This window comes from Tetrao urogallus, assembly GCF_951394365.1.
Source record: "Tetrao urogallus genome assembly, chromosome: 2".
NCBI classification, from domain to species: Eukaryota; Metazoa; Chordata; class Aves; order Galliformes; family Phasianidae; genus Tetrao; species Tetrao urogallus.
The window spans coordinates 104,065,929-104,082,502 of record NC_136814.1 but is presented as its reverse complement, the minus strand read 5'-3'; the positions used below and the strand labels follow the sequence as shown (position 1 = coordinate 104,082,502).

Here is a 16,574-nt window from a genome sequence, read left to right as displayed (position 1 = left end):
GCAGGCTGATCAGAGAGGTGCCCAAGCCTGAAGCAGGGAATCCTGCCTCTCACTGTCATCCATCACAGGTGGTTTCATCACCAAGTTCAATGCCAGCGCTTGGAAATGACCCCAGCTTTAGAGCAAGTGACCCAAAGGGATAATTTGCAGGAGACTGCACCCAGTCAGGCATGGCCTAGGACTACTGGGCACGCACAAGAAAAGGCAAGATCAATAATTCACTGGGACCAGATTGCTTTCTGCTGCAGAGCTCTGCCCTGACCATGAATATTTTAAGGTCAACAGCTATCAGGTGATGCTTCCTGGGAGCTCAGTATCAAGGTGGTCAGCAGCTGTGATGTGCACAACCCCATCCCACTGAAATCTGGGCAGTCCAGCAGTCCCTGCAGCTCTGGACACTGCACAGCGAGCAGGCTCTGAACCATGAGCCCTGGAGAAATGCATAGGTTTAGATTTTACTTATCTGAGTCTCAAAGCTCTGACATTTAAGCTTGGATTTAAGGAAGTGCAAAGCTCTGAGAGCATCTCAGCAGAGCTTCAGGGCCACAGTCTGAACAGGTCTGCTCTGGGTATTTACCTAGTGTGCTGCTCTTCTTCTGCATCATCTCCAAGGCTGGGAAATTACAGAGAGAGAGGAAAAAAGACCATGATGGGAAGTTAGAGAGCTTCCACTGTACTATAGTTTAAAACAGTAGGTGCAGGAATAACCTTGGAACACAGCAACACCGCAAACCAATCCATGCATGCCTGCGGGCCCACAAGCACTGAGTTGAACCTCCTTCTGCTGGTCAAACCAGTTGATCTGGATGGGCTCCCAATTAGAGTGGAAGGGAACCAGTCCCATCCATCCTGACCTCTTTCCTCCCTTCTGCCTGGGGTGAAAATTGCTCTAAAAGTGGCTCAGGTTGGAAAGGGCTGTGTTGGGTTGATGCTGTGCCCTGTGCTGACTGCATGGAGGCAGTAGGCACCAAGCTAGGTTTCAGTTATCCCAAAGCACACCGACTGCCTCCCCAGCAAAAGCACAAAGGGCAAACTCTTGTACATTAAAGAAAAAAAGAGGAAAATGCCTTCTTGTCTCAAGTGTTGTTCTCGGCTGCTCCTGCTGAGAGTCACAAGGACTGGATTGCTCCTTAATGCTGAGGTTGTCTGCTGCTTCCCAATCCGTGTTGCTTCACTGCACCTCCATGCATGAGACCATCTCGCTTTTTGGAGAGGCTTTTTGGCTTCCTTCATCCTCCCTTATAACAGCTGCCTTCTTGTCTCATTTCCATCTTGCTCGGCTGCCCAAAAGCTCTGTGCAAAACACAGAGGCACAGAGCCCACATGAGACCCAGTGAGCTGCCAAAAGTGGTCAGCAGAGGTCTGCTGCTGGACTCCAGCTGTGATAGGGATGGTAGGGAGGTGCTCTGTGACCTGGTGCAGAGACGTTCATGCACAAAGCTAAAATCTCCCTCTCCCTAATTTTCTCTAACCTAACCTTCAAATATCATAGAAATAAGGGAATAATGGCTTGCTTTTAATAAATACACATGGTTCCTGTTCTCATGGATGGAATAATAAGAGCAGCTCCTGCAGTGCTGCAGTCTCTAATTCAGGCTGTTTGCACCTACTGTGTGCAATCAGAGGGTGATCCCAGGCTCCTAAGGGATCCATCGGCCCACAGGGGTTAAGCCATGAAGAAGCACAGAGGCTGTGCTATAAGAACATGTGCCCAAAGTAACAGCTACCTGCTGTTATTCAGCATGAAATAGCAGGCACCAGCTCCTGTACGATGGGTCATAAAAGGAGAACACAAAGGGTGAGGTCTTTTGTAGCCTCCTTGAGCAGTCCACTATGGGTTTTTGGAGAGCTCCTGCTGGAGGTGATGCCATTTAGCTCCGAGGCTGCTGCTGCTGCTGAACACAAAGCAGGCTTCCAGCCTGCTTTCTGCACATTATTGACTGCAGCCTGATGTCGGCTCTGTGCTATTTGTCTCTGCCTGAGCCATCAGCAGGGAGCACAGGAGGTGCTCCAGGCTTATTGGTATTTTTTCCCTGTTGTGGAGGAAAAAGAGCAAAATAGTTTTGCAGCTGCACTTTCTTACCAGGAGCCATGCTGTGGCTTTATGAGGAGCAAATGGCCATCCCTGTGGGCTTTGTGTGAAGGGCAGGGTGGTGAAGGGATGTAACACAACCCTTGTTCTGTTGGGAAACTGCTCAGTGCCGTAGCATCCCCATCATCCTCAACATCCCCATCATCCTCATCATCCCCACCACCCTCAACATCCCCATCATCCCCACCATCTCCCCCCCAGAGCAGCCCCTGGACCTAAGGACCATCTAAGCCACCCAATGACAGGAGATGACAGTGATCCTATTAACCTAGTCATCCATTCCCATCTGCCTACACACAGCACCAAACTCTTAAGTAAAGACAGAAGTTTGGCCATCTTCATGCTCCTGGTCGTGGCTGCTGCTCTTCACATATCAAGGCCCACTTTTTTCCCCACCTCTGCTTCCCCTCAGCAAATGGATTCAGCTGACTAATAAAATGATGTTGCTAATGAGCCGAAGGGAAGAGGGAGCTTTGTGATGGAGATGATGCTGACAGCCTTTGGAAATCCAGGGAGATTTTCCCAATGCCTTCAGCTGGATTTGAAGTCCCCCCTAGGAGGAACAGATGATGGAAACATCCTGTGAAGACACAGTTACAGAGCTGCCAAGATTTCTTCCTGCTTTCTGGGTATGAAAAACTGCCACGCTCCTCTACACAGCAAAATGAATACTGCAGGGACACACTCCTGCCTTTGGAGGCAAACTACCTGGCATCCAACTCTGCCTCATCCAAACAGAGGTTCTGGATAGGAAATTTCAGTCTGCTCTCCGGATCTGGCCTGTGGCATGAGCTTGTTGCTTGGATTTACCTGAACTTCTCTTTGCTGCATCTCTTCTCAAACTCTTTCTGGGACAAGATGTGGTGTAAATCAGCACTGCATAGCAAGAAAAACCACCGCAAAGAGAAATCACAATTTCATGCATGTCACAAGGAGGTCATCCCACACCAAGGCCATTTCTCTGGGATCCCTGTGCTCCTCCTGGCAGCATCCTTCCGAAGGATGCTTCTACAACTGCCCCGTCACGATTCCCCACCAGAGGTGGGAATCCAGCTGTGATGCTTGTGGCACATCTGCAGGGACAGGAGCAGCACAGCACCGCAAACGCCACTGCCATCAGCACCCTACCTCGTGTTGAGGGACCCCTGGCTGAGGGTGTCCCCCTCTCCCAGAAGTTCATCCTCGCTGTGATAATACATCTCGTCCTCTTCCATCCTGTGACAGTGGTGACATGGAAAACATCAGCCCTTTCCCTGCTTACTGTTCGTATTGGTGCTGGCATCAATGACCAACAGCACCTGGGATTGGCGAGGATGAGTGCAAAGCAGCAGGGCAGAGCAAAGTGCTTTGAGACAGGGCAGGTCTCCATCCGGAGGGAACAGGGGAGCTCCTTGGGACCAAAGCAGTGAGTGGAACCCTGGGCCATCTTTGAGTTTTAGTGCAATTATCCACATTCTGTCTTGTTTGGGACAGTGGAAAGAACATGCCTTGCTTTTTTGGAGATGTCTGCTCTCCACTGTCAAGGACATGCAAACCAGCCTTACAGAGTCCTGCACCTACTCAGCAGCCTGCAGCCACCACGTGCCCTGTGCATCCTGCAGGGGTACTCAGCAAACCTCTCTGAAATGTGCCCTGGTAGCATCCGTAGGGCTACAGGAGCTGTCTCCCACCTCCCACCTGACCTGGACATTTTAGCTGGACTCTACAGCCCCTTCCCAGAACCTTTAAGCACAACTCATCCCACACCCTGCAGGCTTCTGTTGCAGGAAAACCCTCCAATCCCTTCAGCATCGTCTCCTCTTTGGCAGCATCACGGTCCACCGAGCTGGGAAACGAGTGCACTTTTCATTTGCTTAAAAACTCGCAGGTTTCAGCCCAATTCACACAGTTAATTAAGTGCCTAGGAATGATGTGAGCAGCTGGGGATAACTTCCTTCAATCTCTCACTGTGGGGAGAAAGAAATGTTGCCTTTATATGGCCGTAATAAAGTGCTAAACACAGGAAGAAAGCAAACGCTACTGAAGCACACCACTGCAGAAGCTCAGAGTGGGGGACGTATGGTTTCAGCAGTGCTAGAGATGTAAATGCTTGTTGAAAAGCAGTTGTTTAATACGGTTATGCTTAAATTCACCCCTCCAAGCTGGGTTCCCTTATGGGTTTGCAAACACCAGGGCTGTCTGCCTCTGACCTGCTGCTTCCTTGCGTGCTGTTGGACTGTGACAGTCATCCAGGGGTGTACGGTCCTGGGAGAGCAGCTCCGCTCCCTCTGCCTGCCCCATGTGCAACCTTTCCCCTCTACCTACTTATCTCTTCCCACAGGACTTTGAGCAAAGTGGACCTTGAGGTCTCCACTCTTCCTCTTCAGCTCAAGAGCTATTGGAGACAGGCAGATGGAGTCATTGTCATGGACAACATGGCTACTGTAAATTTGGCTGAAAATCTGGTTTAGCAGCCCATGAAAACAATACAAATATGCACAAGTGGCTTTACACTTGCAAAACTCTTCTTCTACTTGAAGAGCTGTGTCAGGATTTGAGCATAGGGTGTGCTGAAACTGAGCCAGCATCACTGTGGCTCTTGACCTCAGTGTCCATCCGTGCCTTGGCCTCATGGATGGCATTTGAGGTGGTAGAGGATCCTCACAGCCCTGAGCATCCATAAGCAACAGCTCACGGCAGAACCGATCCCAATTTGTACTTTATCCCAGTGGACAACCACCTGCAGTGCCCCAGTCCTGAGCCATCTCCACTTGTGCCAATGACCAGCCTGCATTTGTGACTGGTTACAGCAGCTCTGTGTCAAGAAATGGAAAGGGACCACTCATGGGCTTGTTTTCACCTGTTGATACATCCTATGGGCTTAGAAAACATCAGGGTTCCCCACCAGTTCTCCTGTGATGCCAAGGAGCCTTAAGTTAATAGAAAGCTGGTGACGGTACCCTTAGAGTACTGGATGTGTTCCCATGTGCCATCACAGGGAAAGGGTCCTCAGCTAGTGCAAAAGGGACTCACCTGCCACAACACTGCATTTGGGACAGGATTTCATTGAAGCCTGGTGACACACAGAGGCAAAAGGGCCTGTCACCTCCCCTACTCCAGAATCCCTGGTTTCTCCTCCAGCCTCACCATGAGACATGCACACTCATAATGCTCCCAGCAGGTCAGAGACACCTTCTACTCCTGACGAATCTGCACTGTTTTAGTTTCATGGCCAACCTATCCTCCTGTCCCCATACAGCTGCAGCTTCATTCACCTCCTGCCCTGGGGGAGTTGAATCCTGGGAGAACTGTGAGCCCCATCAAGATGCAAGACCCTAGACATCTGCAAATAGCTCTATCAACATCCAGGAAGATGAGGCCTGGCCAACAACTAAACCTTTAATCCTCCCCAGATCTGTATATAACTAAGTTTGCAAGCCAAACATGTGCTCCAAACCTGGATCCCTACTGGAAGACTGTGCTGTGCAGGCATGCTGGAGCAAAGGGACCTGCGAGCACTAGCAGGTGGACCCGTACAAGCCATTCTCACCTTCAGCTGTGGCATGGGTCTCCTGATGGCTGTGGGATGTGGTGCTCCTCAGATGTGGAGCTACACAGGTGCTGGGGCAGTGCTGTCCCTTGGTGCCAAGTCAAGCCCTCCCCATCCCTGCTGCTCCCACACACCTTTGTGCACTGGTTTTCACGTTACCTCCTGAAGCTTCTCTCTGTAGACTGCTGGTTGGATTTGCCCACAGACCCGTCTGTGCTCTGCCGATGGCCAGAGAGGAGGCTGTCTGTCTCCAGAGGGTACCTGCCGTCCCCTTCTGAGTGGACACTGGGAGTCTCCAGGAATTCCTTGTCATTCCATGTGCCCACTGTTCCATCCAGAGCCTGGTACCTGATCTCTATGGAGATGCTGGTCTGCAAGACACAAAAAAGGAAGGATCATCCCCCAAGGGCAACACAGAGAGGACGGCAGGTCCTGCAACACCTGGAAGGCAGGAGGAGCTGTTGCCTTATCTACTTTGACCTCTCTGCCTCAATTCCCCAAGTCTCTTCCCCATCAGCAGATGAAGGTCATGCTGTGTTGGTGGTTTCTCTTGGTGGTGCATCACCCATGCTCATTCCCCTCTTACCCAGCCACAATTTGCACCAGGCTGCTGCCCTGTTTAGAGATCTTGAACAATTTTTCCAAGACGAGATCCCAACATTTAAAGCCCAGTCAAGTATGTGAGAGTTCATCTGGCTGCAAACAGCCATCAGTGCCACCTCCGTCCTAGTGTAAAGTCCTTCTAAAATCACTGCCTTGGTCAAAACAATCAGAAAATTATCTCCACTAACAACAGGCACATTTTGAAAGGCAAACATCTACTACAAGTATTAAAGCCAAACAAAACCAGAAACCATGCCCCACCTCCGTTCTAAGTTGCAGGTTAGACTGAATGCCAAAGCAATCGATTTTAGACACAAGGACAAGATGTTCCTTGCAGAAGGAAGAATTCAGCACCAGACTTATTTGCAGGGAAAAGGGTGATGGATGCAGGGGCTTTAAAGAAGAGATGAGAGACACCTCGGGGAGAAATGCCATGAGAGCAATGGGTTCTGCCCTGGGGAAGGTGTGTGAGATGCTCCTTTCCAGCTCTGCGATTCAAGGATTGCTTGGGTGGTATTTTTCGTTTGTTTGTTTGTTTGTTTTTGCAGCAAATCTTCCTTTTTTCATCTGTATTTTTCAGAGGAGGTACAGCATCCTGAATGCCTCCAACCTCAGCTCGTCAAAGGGAGGATGAAAGGCTGGAAAACATGGGAGGTGGTCCGGAGGAACGCATGAAAAGAAATGAGAAACTGTCAGTGCAATAAATTGCATGATTTTGTTTTGGGCTGTGCTGACTTTATTCAAGTCATCGCTAGTTGAAAGGGAAAATAGTAGGTGTAAGCTGAAACTGAGAGAAATCCACACCGTGAAGAAAACTCTGAGTTGTGACAATGAAGAAAATTACTCAGAGAAATGATTCATTGAAATGCTGTTGGATTCCTCTGACATTGGACTTCCAAATATCGTTTTTGTGTTGTTTTTTCTTTATTTCTATTTTTCCCCCACCTGAAGAGACAATAATGAGTTCTGAGTTGTCCCAAAGGCTCTCTTGTTGAAGGCCAGATTACACCAATATGAAATAACTCCTGGCTCCACAATTCTTTGGTCTTTTTAGCCCTTTGCTAGGACAAGTCAATAATGTTATTAGGGCCAGCTGGAAGCTGCCAGCAATGCTTTGCAGTCAGCAAAGAAAAAAGAAAAAACATTTTTCGACCCATCCATTGTGTTTGATTGCAGAAAGACGAAGCTGTGTCTGGAAATTGCTTTCTGCCCACCTCCTCCTCCTCAAAACATCCCATCATTTTTCAGCCCCCTGTTCTTCTGAGTTCAAGATGTGGCCATGATGGGGGTCTCCAACAACTCCGTGTCATTCCATGCGCCCACTGTGCTATTTCCACCATCATTCTCCAAGCAGACATCCCAGGCGTTGCCCTCTGGATTCTCTCCTCAGGGCTCCCTCAGTTTGAATTCAGCCCCTTGCTGGAGCGATGCCTGGCAGCAGTGGTTTGGGGAGGGAGTTCATGAAGCCTCATTTGTCTCTGTGCCCCTGAAGTTGCTATGGAGACTGAATGGGAGAAGGGACTGAAATCCAGCCGAAAGCCCAAAATGCAACCACACACTCTCACCTCCTGGCTCTGATTTCAACAGGGGAGACTTGGAGCAAAGATGTCCCAGAAATGAAGGGGAAATAAAGGGACGTGGCATTTCTGCCCCAAGCGAGCTCCTGCAACCCAAGATTTGTGTGTGTGAATGCACATGGCTTGCAATCTGCACAAGACAGGGGGGGTTTCACCATCTCATCTGTCTTCCTGTCACATCTGCCTTGCCAGTGCTGTCCTGATCCATAGCAATGCACAACGCTCAGCGTTTATATTTTCCAGAGCATTCTACAGATACCAATTAAAAAAAATAAATAAATGCAGCGAGGATGTAGACATCGGGTACTCAGAGGGGAGTTGGTGAGCACGTTCAGCCATGGGCTGGGGAAAATTGTTTGTCCTGCAGGTGCCTCCAGTTAGATGCTTTTGGCTTGTAAAGAGGTGAAGGACAGCAAATCACCTCCCTTCATCTGTTGTGTTGCCCCAGTAAGTGCCCGGCCAGGCTCCAAGGCACCAGGCAATGCTGGGACCTCCTCAGTCATAGAATCATAGCATCACCAAGGTTGGAAAAGACCTGAAAGATCATCCAGTCCAACCACCCAGTGTCCTAAGTTAGCTCATCCTAAAATGTCATTGTTTTCAACATCAAGAAGTTGCCCAGATTGAATTTCCATCTGCTGATTTTTCCTATCACCCCCTGTGATACTGAATATAGAATCATAGAATCACCAAGGTTGGAAAAGACCTAAAAGCTCATCCAGTCCAACCATTCACCTATTCCCAATAGCTCCCACTAAACCATGTCCCTCAACACAACATCCAGCCTTTCCTTGAACACCCCCAGGCTTGGTGACTCCACCACCTCCCTGGGCAGTCCATTCCAGATATATGGCATTTTCCTCCTTTGGATGTTTGCATGGACTTCAGGAAAAACCAAGGAAATATCAGAAGGTGACTTCTCCAGTCCTGAAATCATCATCACTTCCTCAGTCTGTGCTTTCTCCATTTTCTTCTCCCTCCTTAGGACTGGTTTCCTTCTGCTTTTATTTCCTTTACTCTCACAGAACAAGCCAGCTCATGCCTCCTGCTAATGAAACCATCGGTCTTTTTATTGCTAATTGCTTGTCATTAACACAAGGGTTATACAATTAAAGTGCTACATGCAATTGCACATCTTAATGCTGAGCCTAGAAAGCTGCTTATAAAGGAATAGGAAGGTATTGTGTCTAGCAGAGGAAGGAGGGTAAGTTTTTGTGTCTAGTCAAAACACCATGGTTTCTGATGCACAAGACCAAAAGTCACTGTGTTTATAAGTTATAAAATGCAGTCTCCATGGAAAACTGTTCCTATGAGATGCATTAAACAGGCCTGAAATGTGCTGAGTTACGCAGCATGGAGCTGCAGGTGGGGATTCTATCCCTGAATTTGGGGAATGAAGGGTGCAGATCCAGACTGGGTCACTGGTGACAGGACATTTCCAGGTTATTTCTGAGCTGTGTGCAAGCAACTGCCCCCTGTCTGTGTGCAGCCTAACGGGAAGAAAGGGGATTTGTTCTCATTTTGCTTCTGCAGAAAATCCTTTGCAACTGAAGAGCCATTGACATTTACACCAAGAGTAACGGGATAAGGTGAGGATTTGGGCACTCAGGTGCACAACACAGGATTGGCTGTTCCCATAGAAAGGGCTGGCAGAGATGCAGATGGACAGACGGACCAAATCTGAAAGGCAGCTGTGGCCACTTTCTCCTTGCAACCTACCTGGATGGCTGAATTATTGTCATCTATGAGCGTATCCATCACCTCCACGTGCCCTTCCTCCACCACCTTCTGCAGGACCATCCGGAAAGTGCCGATAAGCCTACGAAACAAAGAAAAGTCAGGTGAGGTGCAGTGAGCAGCCAGCAGAGTTCATTTTCAGTGGGAAAGCACTTTGATGGCCAAGAGCCACCAGAGCATGTGTGGTTGTTTGGGTTGCTTTATTTATTTATTTATCTGGTTATGTTGCAACGTGTTGGCCTTTTGAGGATCTAGACAGGAGATGCAGGGCCAAGGATTGTAATTAAAGAGATAGGCAGAGGAGAAGCCGTTTTTGAGGCAGTGCTGCTGGGATAAAAAGAAAAGGAAACGTTGAGAACAATCAGCCTTAAATTACTAGGGTACAAATAAGGGAACCCAAACTGGACATCCCATCTGATGTGCTCACCCTGCTGGATGTACTCATGGATTTCCTATCTGGATGTCCCAGCTTGCTGTATACCCTAAAGCAGTCCAGCAGGGCCCAGAGAAGCTGTGTTGTCTCCATCCTACTTTTTCCAAGACCCAACTAGATAAAAAGCTAATCAACCTGCTGCAGGTGATGCTGACCTTGCTTGGAGCATGAGACTGGACTAGAGAACTCCAGAAGAGCCTTCAAATCTGAACTATCCGGTGGTCCTTTGATTTGATCCTATAACATCATTGTTGTTTCTGTGGTCTGTTGTGCATGAGCCACACCAAACTCAGTTCCCATGTGGCTGTTGAACCTCCTGCAATAGGTGACAGCCTGAGCTGGGACCACATATCTCAGGGGAGACATCCACAGCAAGTATGGATCAAGGGTTTGTTATGCTATTTCTTCTTTCTGTACTTGTTTCTACTCTTGTGCTTGAGGCTCAAGCATGGGCATGCTGACTTCCACTGTGGGCTGCAACAAATGCCAAGGCTGGGGTGAGAGCACACAACACCTCCCAGCCACCATGCCTGTTTTTCCCCAAGCATCTGATCACCACCCAAACTCCTCCAGGATGAGCAGGCTGAAGGCATTTCATTGCTCTTTGCAAATCTTACCTGGGCTCTCTGTTCTCCACTGCTCTCGCAGCCAGGGAGGGCAGCACAGTGTGCACTAAAAGCAGCCACGTTCATTAAATCAAAACCCACAGTAGATACCGTGGAGCTCTCTAATAAAAGCCATTACTTATCTGCTGGCTCATGGCTTGTCAGAGAGCTGTGACTTTATCTTCTCTGTGTTCTGGTGTTGTACCAGAGGGATCTTCCCAGGCTGGGCTGAGTCAGCCTGAGCCTTTGCTCTTTAGCCAGCTGTGAATCAAGAGACACCCAATGTGAAAAAAGTCCTGAAACATGAAATGTGGCATTGCTTTACACCGCTGGCCTTGCGTGTCACCTCCAGTGCTATGAGACTGATGATAGCAAAGATGTTTGATGGCATGCAAATGTTCCTGCAGTGCTCTACTCTGGCAAAAAAAACAAATAATAAAAATAGCTGCTGGTTAAGCGATTTTTTGGGGATTTTTTTTTGCTGATTTATCAGGATGTGATATCAAAGAGGGAGATGGGAACTGCCTACAACATGCACTGGTGTATGGAGGGCTATTCTCCCACCCCCCATATAGCCCCAGGTCTGGTGCTGTGTCTGCACTGACTTTGGAGATGGACCTGCCTGGAGTCCCAAGGTGTCTGACCAGAAGTAGGACTGTGTCTTCTTGTCGTTCCATCACACACCACTCACCATGTGGCCTACCCAGGGGGAACATCATCAGCCCCTTGAAAATGCTGCACAACTCTCAGGTGCAGAGGTGGTGGCTTCTCTGCTCTTCTTAGACCGCTGTGGACCCCGAAGATGTCTATAGGTGAGAACACCCCTTACCAGTGTAGTGCGAAATGCAAAATGAGCTGAAGCTGCCTGGAAGCAGCCTGATCTCCAGAGAACCTGCCCTGAGCTCAGGCTGCCTCCACATTCCTCTTTAGCATCCTCAGGATAATGCTGGAGGCAGGATAACGCTGCAACTACAGCACCACAGCTTGGGGCATTTCAACTTTCCATTTAAGCTGTGCAGAGTGCTCTGAAGTGGTTTCAAGCTACCTTGCCTTGTTTTGCAATTGCAGGGAGGTGTGAATATACCTGTGCTCAGGTTACACCAGCTGGACATGTATTTTCCATCTGAAATCCCCTTCAGCATGGGGCTCACACCTGCTCCTCCAGCAGCAAACCAGTCTTGGGCTGCAGTTTTTCTGAAGGCATCTCACAGCAGGACACTGAGCTTTTAGTTCAGGGATTGCTGTGTTTGGCTCAGACCTGCTGTGTGGAAGAGACTTTCTACACTGGGCATGGACACCGCTGGTGCTGTGTTGAAGATGGTCGTTGGCTTTCTCCAACCAAACCTGGGGGGCTGCAGATCCCCCAGCTCTTTGCTCACCTGTTGAGTCTGTCTCAACCTCCTGGGGAAGAAAATTTCCTCAGCATCCAACCTGAATCTCCCAAACCACAGACTCTGCCTATTGCTTCTGGATACTTCTTCTGGTGAACAAATATCCACCTCTCCCTGTAGGCTGCAAACTCCAGCCATGAGTCAGTTAAGGTGTGGTATTGGTGATGGGGGGCACTGTTCAGTTGGTGGCACTGACCATCTCACACTATGTCATCTCACACCAACAGTGCCTTAGGACCTGGGGCACAGCCTGGGGATGTCCTTGCTGTAGCTGTCGTGGGAGCTGCAGAAATCTGCAGTCTCAAGGCTTTAGGACACAGTAGCAGCAATGTGCTTGGACAGCAGCACTCCCTAGAGACATCTGGATCTGACGCTGTCAAAATGCATGGCAAAGAGAGGAGGAAAAGAACCGCAGACTCTAACAGGGAGCAAATGTCTCCAAGGGGCATTTCACACACAGCCCTCCTGCTGTGCTGTAAGGGAAACAGGTTAAGAGAAGCAAACAGAATCACAGAACCATAGGGGTTGGAAGGGACCTCTGCAGATCCACCAGACCATCTTTCCATTAAAGTAGGTTCCCTAGAACAGATAACACACTAAAGCATGAGTTTTAATATCTCCAGAGAAGGAGACTCCATCACCTCTTTGAGCCGCCTGTTCCAGTGCTCTGGCACTCTTACAGGAAAGAAGTTCTTTGTCATGTTTACATGGAAGTTTCCATGTTCCAGTTTGCACCCACTGCCCCTTGTTCCATCACTGCACACCACTGAAAAGAGCCTGACCCCATACACTTGACACTCACCCTTTAGATATTGATAAACATTGATCAGATCCCCTCTTAGCCTTCCCTTCAGTCTTCATTCCCCACCAGGACATGCTCCAGGCCCCCACCATTTCTGCAGCCCTCCTCTGGGCTCTCTCCAGCAGTTCCCTGTCCTCTTTGAACTGGGGAGCCCAGCACTGGGTTCAGTGCTCCAGATGTGGCCTCCCCAATGCAGAGCAGAGAGGAGAAGAACCTCCCTTGCCCTGCTGGCCATGCTCTGTGCACTGCACTTCAGGGTCCCATTGGCTTTCTTCTCCACCAGGGCCCACTGCTGTCTTATGTTCAACCTTTGATCAACTGTTAATCAATTGCTGGTCAACCTTTGGTGAACCGTCAGTCAACCATTGATCGATTGGAACTCCCAGGTCCTTCCCTGCAGAACTCCCCTCCACCAGCTCAGCCCTTAACCTGTACTAGTGTGTGCTGTTATTCCTCCCCAGAAGTAGGGCTCTACACTTACCCTTGTTGAACCTCATCACGTTCCTCTCAGCCTGTCTAGGTCACTGGCCAGACAGACTTCAGCTGACATGTCTGAGTGTCATGGTCCTTGTGAAATGTGAGCTCTGTAATGCAGGGGGTGAGAATACAGTCTCTGGACATAATCATCCTCCCTCCCAGCATCACAAGGATTTGTGGCATGAGGTCAGAAACCATCTGCAGCATGCTTGTGGCATGTACAGACTCCAGAGCTATGTCAGGGGAGGGTAGGGGTTAGGGAAAAGCTCTGCCCCAGAGGGTGGTGGGCATGGCACAGCTCCCAGGGCAGTGGGCAGAGCCCTGAGATGAAGGAGCTCAGGGAGCATTGGGTCAGCGCTCTCAGACATAGGGTTTGGGTTGGGTGGTCCTGTGTGGAGCCAGGGGTTGTGCTCAATGATCCCTATGAATCCTTTCCAATTCAGGATGTTCTATGGCCCTATAATTCTGTGATTCTAAGCCCAGAGGCTGGAAGAGCATCACGTCCACCTCCGGCACTTTGCTGCTCTCTCAGCTGAGCTACAGTCAAAAGCACATGCTGCCCATATGTGCTCATAATCGCATGCTGTTACTGCAGCAGGACTGGATAAAAGCAGGAATCTCAGCACCAGTTCTGGCTCTTTGACAGCTTTTCCCCTGCTGCAATATCTGAACCATGAAAACAGGCAATGAGCATCTGCTCCTGCTTCCTCAGAAGTGAGATGTTGGCCCTTTCAACACTTTCTTCACACATCTTTGCAAGCTCTTGTAAGATGTGCCTCTGCACTACCCAGCTCTGCTCACAGACCTGAGGTCAGCTTGTATGTGTGAGAATTACCAGAAAGATGCATGGTGTGAGGTTTGGGGTGATGCCTTCCTTCCTTGAGCCCCTCCCAGCCCACATCTCCTGCAGGCAAGAGCCCAGAAAGAGGGCATGAAATATTCAGCACTTGTCTGCACAGCCTTTCACTTCCGAGTGTTTCATAATTCATTGAGTGCCCTGCTCCCTCCCCTTGCGTTTCTGCTCATGGAAAGAGTGAGGGAGTTTTTCTGGGTCACTCGTAATTTTATCAGACTATAGAAACTTCTTCAGTTTCAGACCCAGCCCAGCTGGTTCTGTGCTTAGAGCCATGGATCAGGGCGGTCTGTGACTTCTGGACGCCTCACAACATGTCATGCTTTGCTCTTCAGTTTTGTGGCCTGTGCCTTTCCACAAGACCCTCTGTGTGCCCAGTGCAGCTTAGGACAGACAGCATTTTGGGGGATGCTGAACCCTGTCAGGCATTGCCAGTGCTGAAGTTCCCTCTCCCTCAGAGCAAGGACTGCAGCATTAAAGCAAGATGTAGACCCATGTCATCTTCAAGGTGGTGGCCAGCAAATTCCCATTTGTTTTTGTGTGATTAGACCAGCTTCTATGTTGCTGGCCAATAGGCCAGAGAGCTGCTGGTGACTTCAGGAGAGGCAGCTCTGCTTTGATTTCAATCTTGCTGCTTCTCTCTGGACAACACCAGTTTCTCAGCATCCTTTGTAGGCAGTATTGGTGGTAGGTGGACAGTTGGACTAAGGGATGCTGAAGATCTTTTCCAACCTTTAATGACTCTATGATTCTAGGAAGATGTAAGTTCTGAAACTAAACACCCTTTTTTTTAATTATTTTTTTCTTTTTTTTTCTGCACCAAACACAAAGACAGAAAAACAAACCAAAACAACAACAAAAAGCTCTAAAACAAGGAACTCCCAGACACAACATCACTGGTCCAACAAGCAACCATGCTCGTGTAGAGCATCTCTGAGTCATCCCATGTGCACACCTATTCCCACCTCCTGCAGTGCACATAGCACTCATTTCCAACATACCCAGCAACTGCAGCAGCTCCATACCAGCCTCCTTGGATGCATCCTTCCCCTGCCAGTGCTGTTAGTGCTCCCTGTGCATGTAGAAGCCCAGGCTGGATGTGGCTCTGGGCAGCCTGGTCTGCTGGTTGGCGACCCTGCACATAGCAGGGGGTTGAAGCGAGATGATCACTGTGGTCCTTTTCAACCCAGGCCATTCTATGATTCTATGATTCTATGATTCAATGACAAGGTTTGGTTCCATAGGGCTCTACTGATGCCAGCTTCCCACCTCCAGTTGCTGCTGGGGTCTTACCATGTGTGTGACAGCTCCAGCACCCACCATGACAAGTTTCACAGGCTTTTCATTTCTTAATCAAAATACTGTGTTGCCACCACATCAAACACTGTGCAGAAGCCTGAGTGCATCCACGTTACCACTGTCGCTTTTAGCAACCAGGTCTGTAACCTCATCCCAAATTAGTTCCTGACAGGATGCGTTTCAAAAAGACAGGGCTGACTGGCACTCGTTATGCTATTCCACCTGTCTGCCAAAGTGAATAAAAAATCCACTGGTATTTAATGAGAATTTTTGGCAGCAGTTTGCTTGGGAAAAAAAAAAAAAAATTAATTCACTGAAGTATCTTTAATATCTGGAGGCTGCTGAGATGGAACAGCTGGGTTGTCCTAGATTTCACCAAGTTATCCAGACATTGCAAAAATAATTACAGTTGTGTACACTCACCACTGTCATCTCTGACTTGCCAGCCACAAAGGCCGGGTGGGAAAGGGATGGTAATGAGCCGAGTGACTTGGGAAGCTTTGGCTGAAGAGCTGGGTGATTACTGATGAAGCTGCAGTTGGCTGTACAGTGAAAAAGGCTCTTTGGGCTGGTTCAAGATTCATATCAGCCAGAAGAGTGACAGGTTTGCCTCTATCAGCATTATGGTCATTCAGGTAGAAAAAGAACTCCAAGATTACCAAGCCCAACCTCCATCCCATTTCACCATGCCCACTGACGCTCAGTACCACATCCCCACAGCTCTGGAACAACTCCAGTGGCAGTGACCCCATCACCTCCCTCAGCTCTGGCCTTTTTGGGGTTGGTCAGAAGCTCACCTGGGCTCTATTTGCTTTTGAAACTAAAATGTGAGGCTGAGGAATCTTCAAGGAGCCTCTTTCTTCAAACCTGACGTTACTCAGTGAACAAAAATGTGGTGAGCAATTGAAAAACACAAACAAAATCCCAGATGCAGCTCCAAACCTCTGCTGGGAAGGGTCCATCCCACCTACTTGGATCTGCCCTGCAGTTTGCTGTTAGCTCCTGAACTCCAGTGGAGATGGTCCCAGCATGAGGGAAATCTGTCCCAGCTGCCTCAGATGTGTCTGTGCTGGGAAGAAAACATCTGTGGGGGGTTCTGTTCTTCTTTTAAAATTGACTTCTGAACTTAAGGAAGATCTCCTCTTGAAAGCACCCAAACACAAACCCCTCCAGGCC

The 16,574-nt window shown here is 49.0% G+C and overlaps 1 protein-coding gene across 3 annotated transcripts in view; it reads right to left on the bottom strand.

The window, feature by feature from the left end:
- Window positions 1-16,574, bottom strand: part of OTOF (otoferlin) — a gene marked incomplete at both ends in the record, with an annotated part of 71,026 nt that overhangs the window by 38,795 nt on the left and 15,657 nt on the right. For 2 of the 3 annotated variants that reach the window (XM_079550184.1, XM_079550185.1), the window contains 2 exons: window positions 5,781-5,992; window positions 9,521-9,620. In XM_079550184.1, the coding sequence (XP_079406310.1) occupies window positions 5,781-5,992; window positions 9,521-9,620 (312 nt within the window). Of the gene's footprint in view, window positions 1-577; window positions 614-3,220; window positions 3,308-5,780; window positions 5,993-9,520; window positions 9,621-16,574 lie in introns of all 3 variants that reach the window. The other variant, XM_079550183.1, reaches the window with a different exon arrangement.